Source organism: Phocoena sinus, chromosome 9, assembly GCF_008692025.1.
Source record: "Phocoena sinus isolate mPhoSin1 chromosome 9, mPhoSin1.pri, whole genome shotgun sequence".
Taxonomy (NCBI): domain Eukaryota; kingdom Metazoa; phylum Chordata; class Mammalia; order Artiodactyla; family Phocoenidae; genus Phocoena; species Phocoena sinus.
This window is the reverse complement of record NC_045771.1, coordinates 32570140-32582715: the sequence shown is the minus strand read 5'-3', so window position 1 is coordinate 32582715 and position 12576 is coordinate 32570140. Positions and strand designations below refer to the sequence as shown.

General features: G+C 38.3%; 1 protein-coding gene across 2 annotated transcripts in view; it reads right to left on the bottom strand.

Moving 5' to 3' along the window:
- The window catches only part of ASZ1 (ankyrin repeat, SAM and basic leucine zipper domain containing 1), an 80136-nt gene extending 75397 nt beyond the window's left edge, over positions 1–4739 (bottom strand). Inside the window, exons 1-3 of one of the 2 annotated variants that reach the window (XM_032643136.1) lie at positions 4628–4739; positions 4151–4250; positions 210–332 (exon numbers count right to left, since the gene is read on the bottom strand). Coding sequence is in view for 1 of the 2 variants with exons in the window: in XM_032643134.1 (XP_032499025.1) it covers positions 210–332; positions 4151–4250; positions 4628–4732 (328 nt within the window). In the remaining variant the exon portion in view is untranslated. The remainder of the gene's footprint in view (positions 1–209; positions 333–4150; positions 4251–4627) is intronic. The other variant, XM_032643134.1, reaches the window with a different exon arrangement.
- Positions 4740–12576: the final 7837 nt, after the last annotated feature.

Here is a 12576-nt window from a genome sequence, read left to right as displayed (position 1 = left end):
TCAGAGTAAAAATAATCAGTTAAGTTACGTCAAATATCTTAACCTTATTACAATTTTTTTCAAGAGCAAAGGTTTATTTTAAAGTGAATATATGAAAACAGAGCATGGAAAGTATATATCACCACGCCCAAACAGAATATAATTAGGCTTCTAAACAGAGAAATATACAAAGTACATTTTCACATATTTAAATATTTAAAACATCTTACCCTTAACAAAGCTTGCATTAGCACCTCTGTCCAACAGAACCTGAAGCAGCGCTACATTGGAAACACTGGCAGCATACATAAGGGGAGTCCACCCATAGCGAAAGCTGAACTCTACACTGATGCCTGTCAATATAAAAACAAGGTGTTAAAACCTCCCCCACCAAAAAAAAAATCACTGTCATCTTAATATGTTTAAAGTACTTCATGTAGTGACATACACTGTGTACTTTATAATGGAAGGGAATTTCTTGGTAATTTCTTGGCTTCAGAAAAATAGAAAATTATATATGAACTTTGATAAAAAAGCTAACTTCAGTTTCACTATAGTTCACTTCAGTTTCACTATTTTCCAAGAGACTGAATCTGTCAAATGTTTTTTCATATAATATATATTTATATTAGAACAGGTTTTTACATGCTTCCTTTTTCTCTCTAGGGCAGTTGGGAAAAGTTTCACAGATAAAAAATGTCTTTTTAGTTAGAATATTATCATACATCTCTATGGTGGCAAACACCAAATATATTCCTTATTAAAACTCCTTTACCCTCCTTCCCAACGCAAAATTTAACCATGGGTTACTGGCCAAACATAAGGTTAAAAAGGTAAGTCAGGGTTAAGAAATGTAGACTGTACTTTGTGATCCAGGGATTTACATCATTACATTTGTATTATAAAGAAAATGTAGGTACCACTGCTGAGAGTGGGATAGGAGGCAGGGAGAACTGGTTATGAGGCTGGAAGTCCATGCAAAAGTCAGAGCAAGGGCAGCAGAGAAAAAGAAGAAGAAATACAAAAGGACATTTCAAAGGCAGGGTTATTGGAATTTAAAATTACTTTGAGGAAGAGGAGTGTTGGAAAAGAACAAATAGAAAATAACTATCAAGTTCTGCTTTGGACAAATGGATGAAACAGTGAGCTAGAATAAGGAGAGGCACAGAAGAGATATCAGGCCTGAGGAGCAGGATAAAGTTTTAAATAGCCACCATCCAGAATGAGACAGGAAGGGATGGATAGTAACTGTTAAGAAATGATGAGAGCCAGCTGACCTTAAAATCCTCAAACAAATCATTAATGGTACAAATCCCCGAAGTCATCTGATTTTCCCCGATAGCACTGATTAGTTTAGTCACATAAAAAAGAAAAGAAAATGGTTGAACTAATCTAGATTTGGATCTAAGACTGGGGAGGAGCATAGAAGATATGATACAAGGACAAGATTATAAAAAGGCAGTGAACATAACCCATTAAATTTATGTAAAGCCTTTGCTATAAAGAGATCAAGATATAAGTGGCAAACTCTCTCTTCAACCTAAGAAATATCTGCTAATCTTAAGAAAAGAAAAAAAAAGAATGTTTTTCTGTTTCAAAGAAGGAAAACGTGTATGTGAAAACCACTGAATATAGGCTTCCTTATATATACCTTACAATTTACAGGTTGTAGTCTCTGGCTCTAAAGTGTTCCATCTGCAAAGATGAAGGTCATATCACTGAAGGAATGCAAACTTGTTAGGGAGAACTCACTTTTTTTCTGTAGGAACACTAAGTTACTGAAAGACTATATTTGTCAAATTCCCAATTGTCTAACTTTAATTGATATAAGGTGCATGATAATTCCTAGGAGAAAACAACAGAAAACTGTCTTTGTACATATATATATACTGCTGACCCAACTTGTCTTCTCTAACAAATTTTCCTCTTTAAATTGCTGCAACTGAAAGCATATGAATGAGATCAGAGAAAAGATCATTTTGTTTTCTCATTATTCTTTCCTTATTGACCTTACTGCTCAAAACTGTGACAGCAAAAGTAAAAAGGAAAAGATGTGAAGATAAGGCTAAGCAAATGTGGCATTTTAGTATAAAAATTCTTAATAATCATCACCTCTAAGCTCAAAAAAGTAAATTATTAAGCACATATTATGTTCTAAGCATACTGCAAAAAAGATAAGTTTAAAAGGATTGACACAATATATTTTTATAGCTCAACGACATTCAAAATAACACTAAATTGTTTGGGGGTATATACATATAGTAAAAGTATAAAGACGTACATAGGAATAATAAATACCAACTATAGGAGAGTGGTAATCTCCAGGGGGAAAAAGATAAGTCGCCATACATTTTTGAATGTCTAAAATATTTAATAATTTAAAGAGAACTGAAAATGTTAGTGCATAGCAGAAGAACAAAAACCAAAGACTGCTAAAAATGGCTGACTCAAAAGGAGGTTTCATATTTTTATTAAACTTCCAACTGGTGCAGGAATACATATGGCTTTGAAAGGCAAAAAAGTAAAAATATTTTTTAAAGTGTTAAATAATGACATCTGGAAGGAAATCAGGAAATACTAAAACAAGAGTTACGTGTGAAAATGAGACTTCAGAGGTAATATGGGTGAAAGTGGGGACAAAGGTGTTTCTCTACTTATACCTATTTATTGTTTTTTTAAAAGGAAGTTAAAATTTTTTTGTAATTAAAGACAAATTTTAAAAGGCTGACGAAATACTTTACCAGTAGGCTCTTTTCAAGTCCTTTCAAGAGCCTCCAACACTTCAGTGCACCTAGTCCCACTACTCCCAAGGCAAACTCACTTTTCTAAAACAAATTTCTGCCTATTCCATCCCATCCAACACTATGCACACTCCTGCATGTGTTCATATCCTAGTATTAGGCCTCTTTCAATTATTCCAATTTGATTCAATTTAATTTTTTAATTTCAAGTTCCATTGTCCACAAAGTCACACGATCCTTATTACTTGTTACAACGGCTAATATTTATATAATGCCTATATGTTCTAAGACCCGTATATAGTCTCTCATTTTAATCACCCCCCCAAAAAAAAACCCTTTGATACAATGCATCCCGGTTTTTAAAAGGGGGTAATTGAAGTTTAGGAAGTTTCCTAAATTGGTCAAGATTACAGAGCCATCAAGTGGCAGGGCTAATAATCAAACCCAGAACTGTACTGTTTCCAAAATGATTTACTTTCCACTAAACCATGCATCTCTAGCATAGAAGAAAAACATTTTGCTATATACAGTTTTGTATGTGAATGTTTTGTATTTACAGGTAGACAGTAGATGCTTGTTAATCCTTTGATAATTTCAGTCATTATCAACAACTCACATTTCTATGTCAAGGTAATTTAAAAAAATAATATTTAATTTAATACACAGAAAAATGTCATGGGACCCAAGACAGAATTATAATGTTTTTATAAAGAAATAGATGCTCTGGGAGTTCAAATGACTTTCCCAAGGAAGCACACTGAGTAGGCAATAGGCTGGAAGAGGTATCCAGATAGATTCCTACTTCATTCTCATTCACACACTGACACAACCAACACAGGCAAAGAACATAACTAAAATGTACATAACTAGAAACAATTCTTGAGAAACACATAACAATAATTATAGACAAGTAAATGCTGAGCAAAGTAAGTAAGGATTATCAAAGTGGGGTAGGATTAGTCAGACTAGACCTTTTGAAGGAGGTGGAAGAACTGATGGACAGTGTCAGTGCGGCATTCCAAATTTGTGTTAGAGAAAGAAAATAAGGCAGAGAGAACTGAGTCAAGTAAGACATGTAGGACACTTGAGATACTAACATTCACTGTGCTTCCATTAGAAGAACAACTCAAACCTTTTAAAATAAGGAACCCTGGGGCTTCCCTGGTGGCACAGTGGTTGAGAGTCCGCCTGCCAATGCAGGGTACATGGGTTCCTGCCCCGGTCCGGGAAGATCCCACATGCCGCGGAGCGGCTGGGCCCGTGAGCCATGGCCGCTGAGCCTGTGCGTCCGGAGACTGTGCTCCGCAATGGGAGAGGCCACCACAGTGAGAGGCCAGCGTGCCACAAAACAAACAAATAAATAAATAAAATAAGGAACCCTTGTGAACTGAGACAACTGTGTTAGGTTGAAACTGTCCCTTAATTCTCACCAGAATCCAGGAGCTCCTCGACCAATGAAACATCTCCTGTGGTCAAAGCTTTCTTAAATGTTTCATGCTTTTCTTCAATGGCTAACGGTCCTTTTAATTTCTAAAAAAGCAGAAAGTTAAAAAAATTTTCTGTTACACATACTTTCATTTCCACTGCATCGGGAAACAATAGTGATCGAGTTTTGGTACATCTTTTTTGGGGGGGTGGGGGGAGGCAACATCCAGTTTGTGACTAACTCATAACTAAAATTATCTTTGGGTTATGATGGGTCCAAACCTAAGTAAAGAGCTACTTCGACAACCTAAAGAAGCGCATTTGATGGAAAGCACAGTAGGGAAACTGTGAATTGGTTTGGAGTCCAAAAGCCTGTATTTACACTGGAAAAAAAATTAGGGAAACACAGGCGAGGAAGTAAGAGGTTTCATGGCCAGGGAAGACCGATCCAGGTGCGGCCAAGACAAGTCCTCCTTCGCTACCTGAGCTGCCCGGTCGAGATACCCAATCTCCCAGCCGTCATCCTCGCTCTCGCTACTCTCGCCTCCACCGGCCACTGCCAGACCGCGCAAGGGGCCTGCAGCCATGGCCGCCGCCCAGGTCCCCACAAAATCTGCCGCACGCACGCACGCACGCCCGCCCGCCTGCTCCCTCTGCGCCTGCGCACCGGAGCGCGTAAGGCTGCGCGGGCAGGCTGTGTGGGCAAGCGCGACGCGCTAGCTTTGGGGCTTTGGGCCCTCAGGCGCAGGCGCGTGAGCGCGCGCAGCGACCCAGGTTCTTTCCTGCCAGTCGTTAAGTTCTTGGGAGAGGAAAAGTGGCCATTGTGGCGGGGCGAGCAGAGCTGACCTCCTGGCCAGTGCTTCCAATTCCTTTCGGGGGTCTTACCCTACATTCTTTTTAGGGTATTTGCTTAATGAAATTCTTGCTCTTTAAGGAATGCCCCACTTGTGGCAAGAGCAGAATGGGGATTTAAATGACACGTAAGACTAGGCTTTCGCTTCCATTCCCTTTAGCTGTCCCCCTGCCAAATCCACTATCAAACATGCGTCCCCTGGCCAATGCTGTTGGCCAGAATACCTCCCTGAGGAACATCACCCATACGTTCAAGGAGCCGGCAGATAAATGGGAGCTGACAAAGGAACCAGGAGAATTCGTTCTTTCAATTTCATGTGATCTCGGATCTCATCGTAGATTTAGAAACTTCGGAACATCAAACACTCCCCAGATGGGTAGTGTAGATGCCTTAAAGGAAATAATTGAGAAAGGGGAGGAGTGGGGAAGAGAATGCATCAAAACAGTTGGGAAGGGCTTCCCTGGTGGCGCAGTGGATGAGAGTCCGCCTGCCGATGCAGGGGACACGGGTTTGTGTCCCGGTCTGGGAGGATCCCACATGCCGCGGAGCGGCTGGGCCCGTGAGCCATGGCCGCTGAGCCTGCGCTCCGCAACGGGAGAGGCCACAGCAGTGAGAGGCCCGCGTACCGCAAAAAAAAAAAAAAAAAAAAAAAGCTGGGAAGAAGAAATGATTTAAACTTTCAGAAAGTAAACAATACAAACAACTCCAGGTGAAAGCGGTCCAAACGGACTTTTCTGCATCTATTCCAGCTTCTAGATGAAATATTGGTAACACAATGATTATCTTTGCCACCAGAGGAAAGTAGACCAATCAATGAGTAGGGCACATGTATGTACCTAAAGATAATTTTAAAAGAATGTAGCCATGCACCATTCTTAGAAAGTTTTACAATATTTTTTTTGCCTTAAGGGGTCTTTGGTGTAAGATTTTGAAATTATCTACTTCAGAGATTTTCACGGATAAGTATTTTTAAGTAGTGTGGTTATTTGAGGGCAAGGTCTGTCTTTCTAAATGCATTCATTCCATAAATGTTATGGATCACTGAGCACAGCCAGGCATAACTAAGTTAGGGGAGACAACATCAAAGACAAACCAAGCTGCCTCATGGAACTAACATTTTAACGAATAAAGACAGTAGGCAAGTAAACAAACAGGATTATTGCAGATTGTAAGTGACCCAAGGAAATAAACAAGTGCTCAGTTTCTGGAATCGCATAACTTAGGTTGTTTCCCAGCCAAATCACTTACTATCAGGAGCTGTGTGCTGTCGGGCAATGTACTTAGCGTCTTTCTTCATCAGTTCCCTTATCTGTAAAATGGAGATTATGATGGTACCCATCATATAGAGTTGTTTGGAAGATTAAGTAAAGTGTGGGCTTGGAATAGAGCCAGTCTCAGTGTAAGAGGTAAATAAATCTTAGCTAGTACTATTATTATTATTATTATTTTAAATAGGGTAGTTGACCTGAGCAGAGTCATGAATGACAAGAAGGAGCCAGCCATAAAAAGTGAGAGACCAGAGCTTTCTTGGTGGAGGACATGGCTAGTACCAAGGCCCTAAGGCAGGAAAAAGCTTGGACCAAGGCCTGGGACTAGGGTGGGGCAAGTGAAAACCCTAGGGAGAAAAATTTAAGAGACACTCTTAAGAGCCTGTAAGTTCTTCTATTTTGCACTCTAGGTGTCTCATTTACTTTACCTTGTCCCTGCCCTGCTTGGACCAGAAAGGCCTGAGGCTGAAGCTTCACTGAAGGAAGGGGTATGTGATGAGAGGACCTGTTGGCCTTAAGCAAGGATTTCTAGATTTTACTGTAAGAGCAATTGGACACTGAAATATTTTTAAACTGATAAAAGTCATGTTCTGGTGTGTGTGTATGTATATATATGTCTATTTAAAGATACTGAACTTCTTTTGTAGAGGAGGTTTTTGGTTTGAGCATTTGGCTAAACAGAGGTGCCATTTACTAAGATGGGGGAAGATCATAGATAAACGTGAAGATGGAATGAGCATCCCAAAATTATCATATTCAAAATCAAACACTCAAATGTAGCTGTCAGGTGGGTAGTTGGATGTTCAACTCTGGAGCTCAGGAGAAAGGCTGATCTTGGAGATATAAATTTTGGAGTTATCTACACATAATTGATTTTTAAAACTTTGGGAATTTATCCAGCAAGATTTTTTGTAAATATAGATGCTATAGACTAAATGTTTGTGTCTCCCAGCCCCGCCTCCCCCCCCACCCCGGCCCCACAAAATTCATATGTTGAAACCTGATCCCCAAAATGATAGTATTTGGAGGTGGGGTCTTTGGAAGGTGATTAGGTCATGAGGGTGGAGCCCTCACGAATGGGATTAGTGCCATGAAAGAGACCCCAGAGAACTCTCTTGTCCTACCATGTGAGGACACAAGAAGAAGGTGCCCTATGAATGAGGTAGTAAGCTCTCACCAGACACTGAATCTGCCAGTACCTTGGTCTAGGACTTCCAAGCCTCCAGAACTGTGAGAAATAAATTTCTGTTATTTTAAATGACCCAGTCTATGGTATTCTGTTATAGCAGCCTGAACAGACTATAACAATAGATAAGATTAATCTAAAACTTACGTGTAATGGCAAAGGAACTAGATAGCTTAAACATTCTGAGAAAGATGAATAAAGTAGGAGGAATTATTCTACTTGATTTTAAGACTTATCATGTAGCTAGCTACAGTAATCAGGACTATGTTGTACTGGAGAAGGAATAGAATGGAACAGAGAACCTGGAAATAGACCCATGTAAGTAAGACCAAATGGTTTTTGACAAAGGTGAAAGAGCAGTTCAATGGAGGAAGGATGGTCTTCAACAGATAATGCTGGATCAACTGAATATCCATAGGTAAAAAAAAGTGGACTTAATTTTGAAAACCTCACTTCTTTTCAAAAATTAACTCAAAATGGATCACAGATGTACACAAATGTTCATAGCAGCATTATTCCTATTAGCCAAAAATTGGAAACAACCCAAATGTCCTTCAACTGATGGATGGATAAACAAAATGTGGTATATCCATACTATATATATTATTTTCCTAGGACTACCATAACAAATTACTACAAATTGAGTGGCTTATAACAACAGAAATTTATTCTCTGGCCATTCTGGAGGTTAGTCTGAAATCAGTGTCAGCAGCACCACGTTCCCTCAGAAAGCTCTAGAGGGGGCTCCTTCCTTGCCTTCTCATAGCTTCTGGTGGTTGCCAGCAATCCTTGACATTCCTTGGCTTGTAGACATACATCACTTTAATCTCTGCTTCTTTATTTACAAGGTATTCTTTTCTGTGTGTCTGTGTCTCTGAGGGCCTGTGTATCTAAATTCCCCTCTCCTTGTAAGGATATCAGTCATATTGGATTTAGGACTCACCCTAATTCACTGTGACTTCATCTTAACTTGATTATATCTGCAAAGACCTTATTTCTAAACATGGTCACATTCATAGGTTTTGGGTGGACATGAATTTTAGGGGGTCACGGTTCAACCCAATATACCGCGTATATCACTTAGCATAATGTTTTCAAGATCCACATTGTAACATATATCTACACTTCATTCCCTTTTATGTTGAATAAGGTGTGGTACTGATTTCAAAAGGTGATTTCAGGAGGTGGCAGGACCCATTAAAAGACTGCTATAATTGTGAGCTGGAGAAGTGGCAGCAAACATGGAGAGAAGAGGATGCATTCAAAATTTATTGTGAATAAGAATCACAATGGTGATTATATGAAGGACAAGGGGACAGAGAAGTCAAAGCTAATGTGACAAGGACATTAGAAGAGGAAAATGGAAATGGAGATAAGTTTTGTTTTGCACAGAGACAGTCTGAAATGTCTGAGGAACATCCATGTTCAGATAAGGTGTAGAGCTCCCAGAGAGGGCTGGGCTATCAATTCAGCTTTAGAAACCATCTTCCTAAGAGGTGATAATGAATATATTAAAGCAATGATATTGCTGAGGGAGAATGGATAGGATGAAGAGATCAGTGGGCCTAAATTCATTTTATAATACTTCCTATATTCCAGTCACAGTTCTCAGGACTTTACCTATATTAAGTCAATACTTACACAACCCTGTTGAGGTAAATATGATCTCAGTTTTACAAAAGGGGAAATGGAGACACAGAACGGTAAAGTCACCTGCCTAAGGTCGTCTACCTTGGCAGGGATGGAATTCAAATGCAGAAAACAGTCGGCTCTGAAATCCATGCTTTTAGTCATCACTTTTTAACACTTATGTAGAACTTTCCTGTGCCCTGACACTTTTCTAAGCACTTTACATCCATTAATTCATGTAATCCTCACTATAACTTTTTGAGGTAAGTGCTATTATTATCTCCATTTTACAGATGAGGAAACTGAAATACAGACAGGTTAGGTAAATAGCCCAAGATTATACAGTTGCTAGGTGGGATGGTCAGAATTCACAGTAGACTCTCTCGCTCCAGAATGGGGCTCAGGTTTAACTCAGGGAAGTGTGATGCCCACAAAAGCACTCAAAGCACACAAAAGCACAAGAGGGATCCTTGTTTCTAACAAGTGTTTCACCATCACACTGTAGCCCTGTCTCTAAAGCACTCTTTTCCAAAGCAGATTTCATCTTCTGACCAGTAAACCAGACTCAGAATAAACCTTGATTCATTTACAGGTTAATCACAAGCTTCATTCCTGGACAGATAAGAAATGGGTAATTTGGTTTTGTCTGAAAAGATCTGGGAATTCCCCCAGGGTGACTTCCTGGAGTGGGTCAGAAAGCCACCTACCCTCTGTTAATGACCACAGTGTTCTGCTTAGTTCACTGATGATAGGAGACTGGTAAAACAAAGAGGGCAAGAAAACAGCAGTATCTGGGAAATAAATATTACTCAAATTTAGACTTTCCTTAGTTCCTGGGTGTTTTTTTTTTGTTTTGTTTTGCTTTGTTTTAACTTTTAAGCTTTGACTCAGACATTAGTAATGATTAGCTAATACAGTTTAGTTTACCAGTACCTCTGATAATGCTGTATTTGTGGGGAACTAGTTTTAACTTTAATGTTATCATGCAGTTATAATTCTTGCTTATTTTCTATAGTAATATATGTGGTCTCATTTTCATTCATTTAAAAAAATTCCATTGGGATCCTTAATACTTAATCCTGTCTGGGATCCAGTTGGGGTAACTGCTTCTTTTAGACATAATTTTGGAAGCATAAAAATGGTAATTGAAAATGTTGTTTTTCAATTATTAAAATTTATATGCTCAAGACAGTCAAGGGGAGAGATAAGCATTAAAAAAATAACATTAATTGATTCCACAATATTTTCTGTGCTCCTACTATACATAGGCATGGAGGATGGAGTTGTAAGAAAGGCAAGATTCTTGACCTCAGAGTGTTTATAGTCTAGTAAGAAAAAGAAACAAATATATAATCAAATATCAGGTAATAATAAGTTCTATAAAGAAAAATTAACTAGGTAAAGGGAATAGAGATTAGTGGAGGCAAATGGGAATTTGAAATAGGGATTTCAGAGAAGGTCTCTCTGAAGTGTTCTTCTTAGTGTTATAGGGAGTTCCTAGGGTTTGATTTCCCATTTTAGAAGGTCATTCTGGCTAAAGGGGAAAACACTGTATGCAAGGGGAGCAAGAGTAGAAGCAGTAATACCAATTAAGAATCTACTACAGTAGTCTAGTTTCTCAACCCTACCTGCATATTAGTAACCTCTGGAGATGATTCTAGCCAGCCCCAGTCTAAAGCAATTATATCAAAATCTCTGGGAGTAGGGTCCTGGAGTTGATATTTCTCAAGGCTCCTATGGTGATTTTAATGTGTAGCCAGGGTTGGATAAGGTTGTAGAAGAAAGATGTGGGGCTGGATCTAGGGCAGTTATCTACATCCAGTGGGAGAATGTAAAAATCCAAAATGATGGGGTTAAACTATTAAAACAGGAGTGGATTCTTATTTGGATTTGTTTTCTTCCTTAAGGAGCATGGTTAGATCAGAGAACTAAACCAATCCAACCAATTAAACAAAGAGGAAAAAAGTCATCAGGAAATGATGAAAATGGGTGTTAAAAGAAGCATTAACTAATATAATACAAGGAAGTAATGGTTAATGAAAATGTTTGTTTGTGTCATGTTTATTTTTTCAAATATGCTAACATGTAGCCCAGGTTTGAAAATGATCATAGAAGGGTAGGTCAAGAGCAGTTATCTTTGAAGGTGGCTAGATGCCAGAGTCAGGGTATATATGTTTTTTAGAGTTAGCAGATAAAAACTGCTAATAGATGGGAAGTGAGATGAGAAGGAAAGAGGGGGTCAGGGATGACATCCAAGTTTTAAGCCTGAAAAACTGGGTAAATGGTGGCTGAATTTACTCCAGTGAAAGAAAATGTGTGGAAAAGCAGGGATGTGTGTGTGTATGTGGATGTGTGTTTGGCAGGGAGGGGGGTAACTGAAATCAAGAGTGTTGGTTTATTCTTCATAATATAGGGAGTGCTAATAAACTCTAAAATGGGCTGTTACATAGAGTTGGGTACAGGTTCACAATTGAATGATTTGTTTCCTGGAAATGATTAGTTTCTTTGACTTGATATCTGTTTTTTCTTTGCATTAACTAGGAAATTTACTCATTTACTTAACTTGTAAAGTAAATTTTAGAACTTGTAGTTTTTTTTATTGTCCTCTTAATTTTATTTTTTCTTTCTAGATTTTTAATGCATATCCATAAATCTACTGCATTTCAGATAGGCATGGTGGAAGAAAGTGCCTTAAGAGTAGTTAGCCCTTACTTCCAACAGAACATTATAGTTGTATGCTGCTAGGAAATAGCAGAAGCTCATAAGTGCCTCAACATTTTTATTCTGAAAATGTTGCAAAAAAACAGAAGTTCTAAAACAATAGATAAAAGGGAGCAAATGATGAAATTCCAGAGCATCTTTTCCAAAACTTTTAAGTTAGTAACATATTAATGAATAACAAGAAAAGCTCAACAGATATAATGGGCTCTTGAATTAAAGAAGACAGCAAAAAAATGGGCATTTAGACAGATTAATTGCTCCAAGAAATGACCATGTATTTATGGTACCATGTACCATTATCATGTATTTAAACTACAGTGAATTTTAAATACTATTTAAATAATATTACAACTCTATGTTGAAACTATAAGACAAGATACATAAACCACACAAATACATATCACACATTAATGAATATAAAATTGATGACATACAACACATGATCAACTAGAAAAAAATACTTATAGCTAAAATTTATTAAGCATTAATCATGGCTAAGAACTATTCCAAGCATTCCACATGTATTAACTCTGAATCAGTTAGGAATAGTTATAGCTGCAAGTAACAATATTCAGTATCAGTCAGCTAAAAACTTACAGTTCACTTTTTCATATTAAAAGGCTTCTGGCAACTGGCATTTGTTCAGTGACATAGTGGTTTCTGACAGCATCCCATTCCCTTGACTTTGTTCTCCTATTTGTAAGATGTCTCTCCCAACACCAAGCAGCATGTTTGTGTTGAAGGAAAAAAGAAGGAAGGAAAGGATGGTCTCAG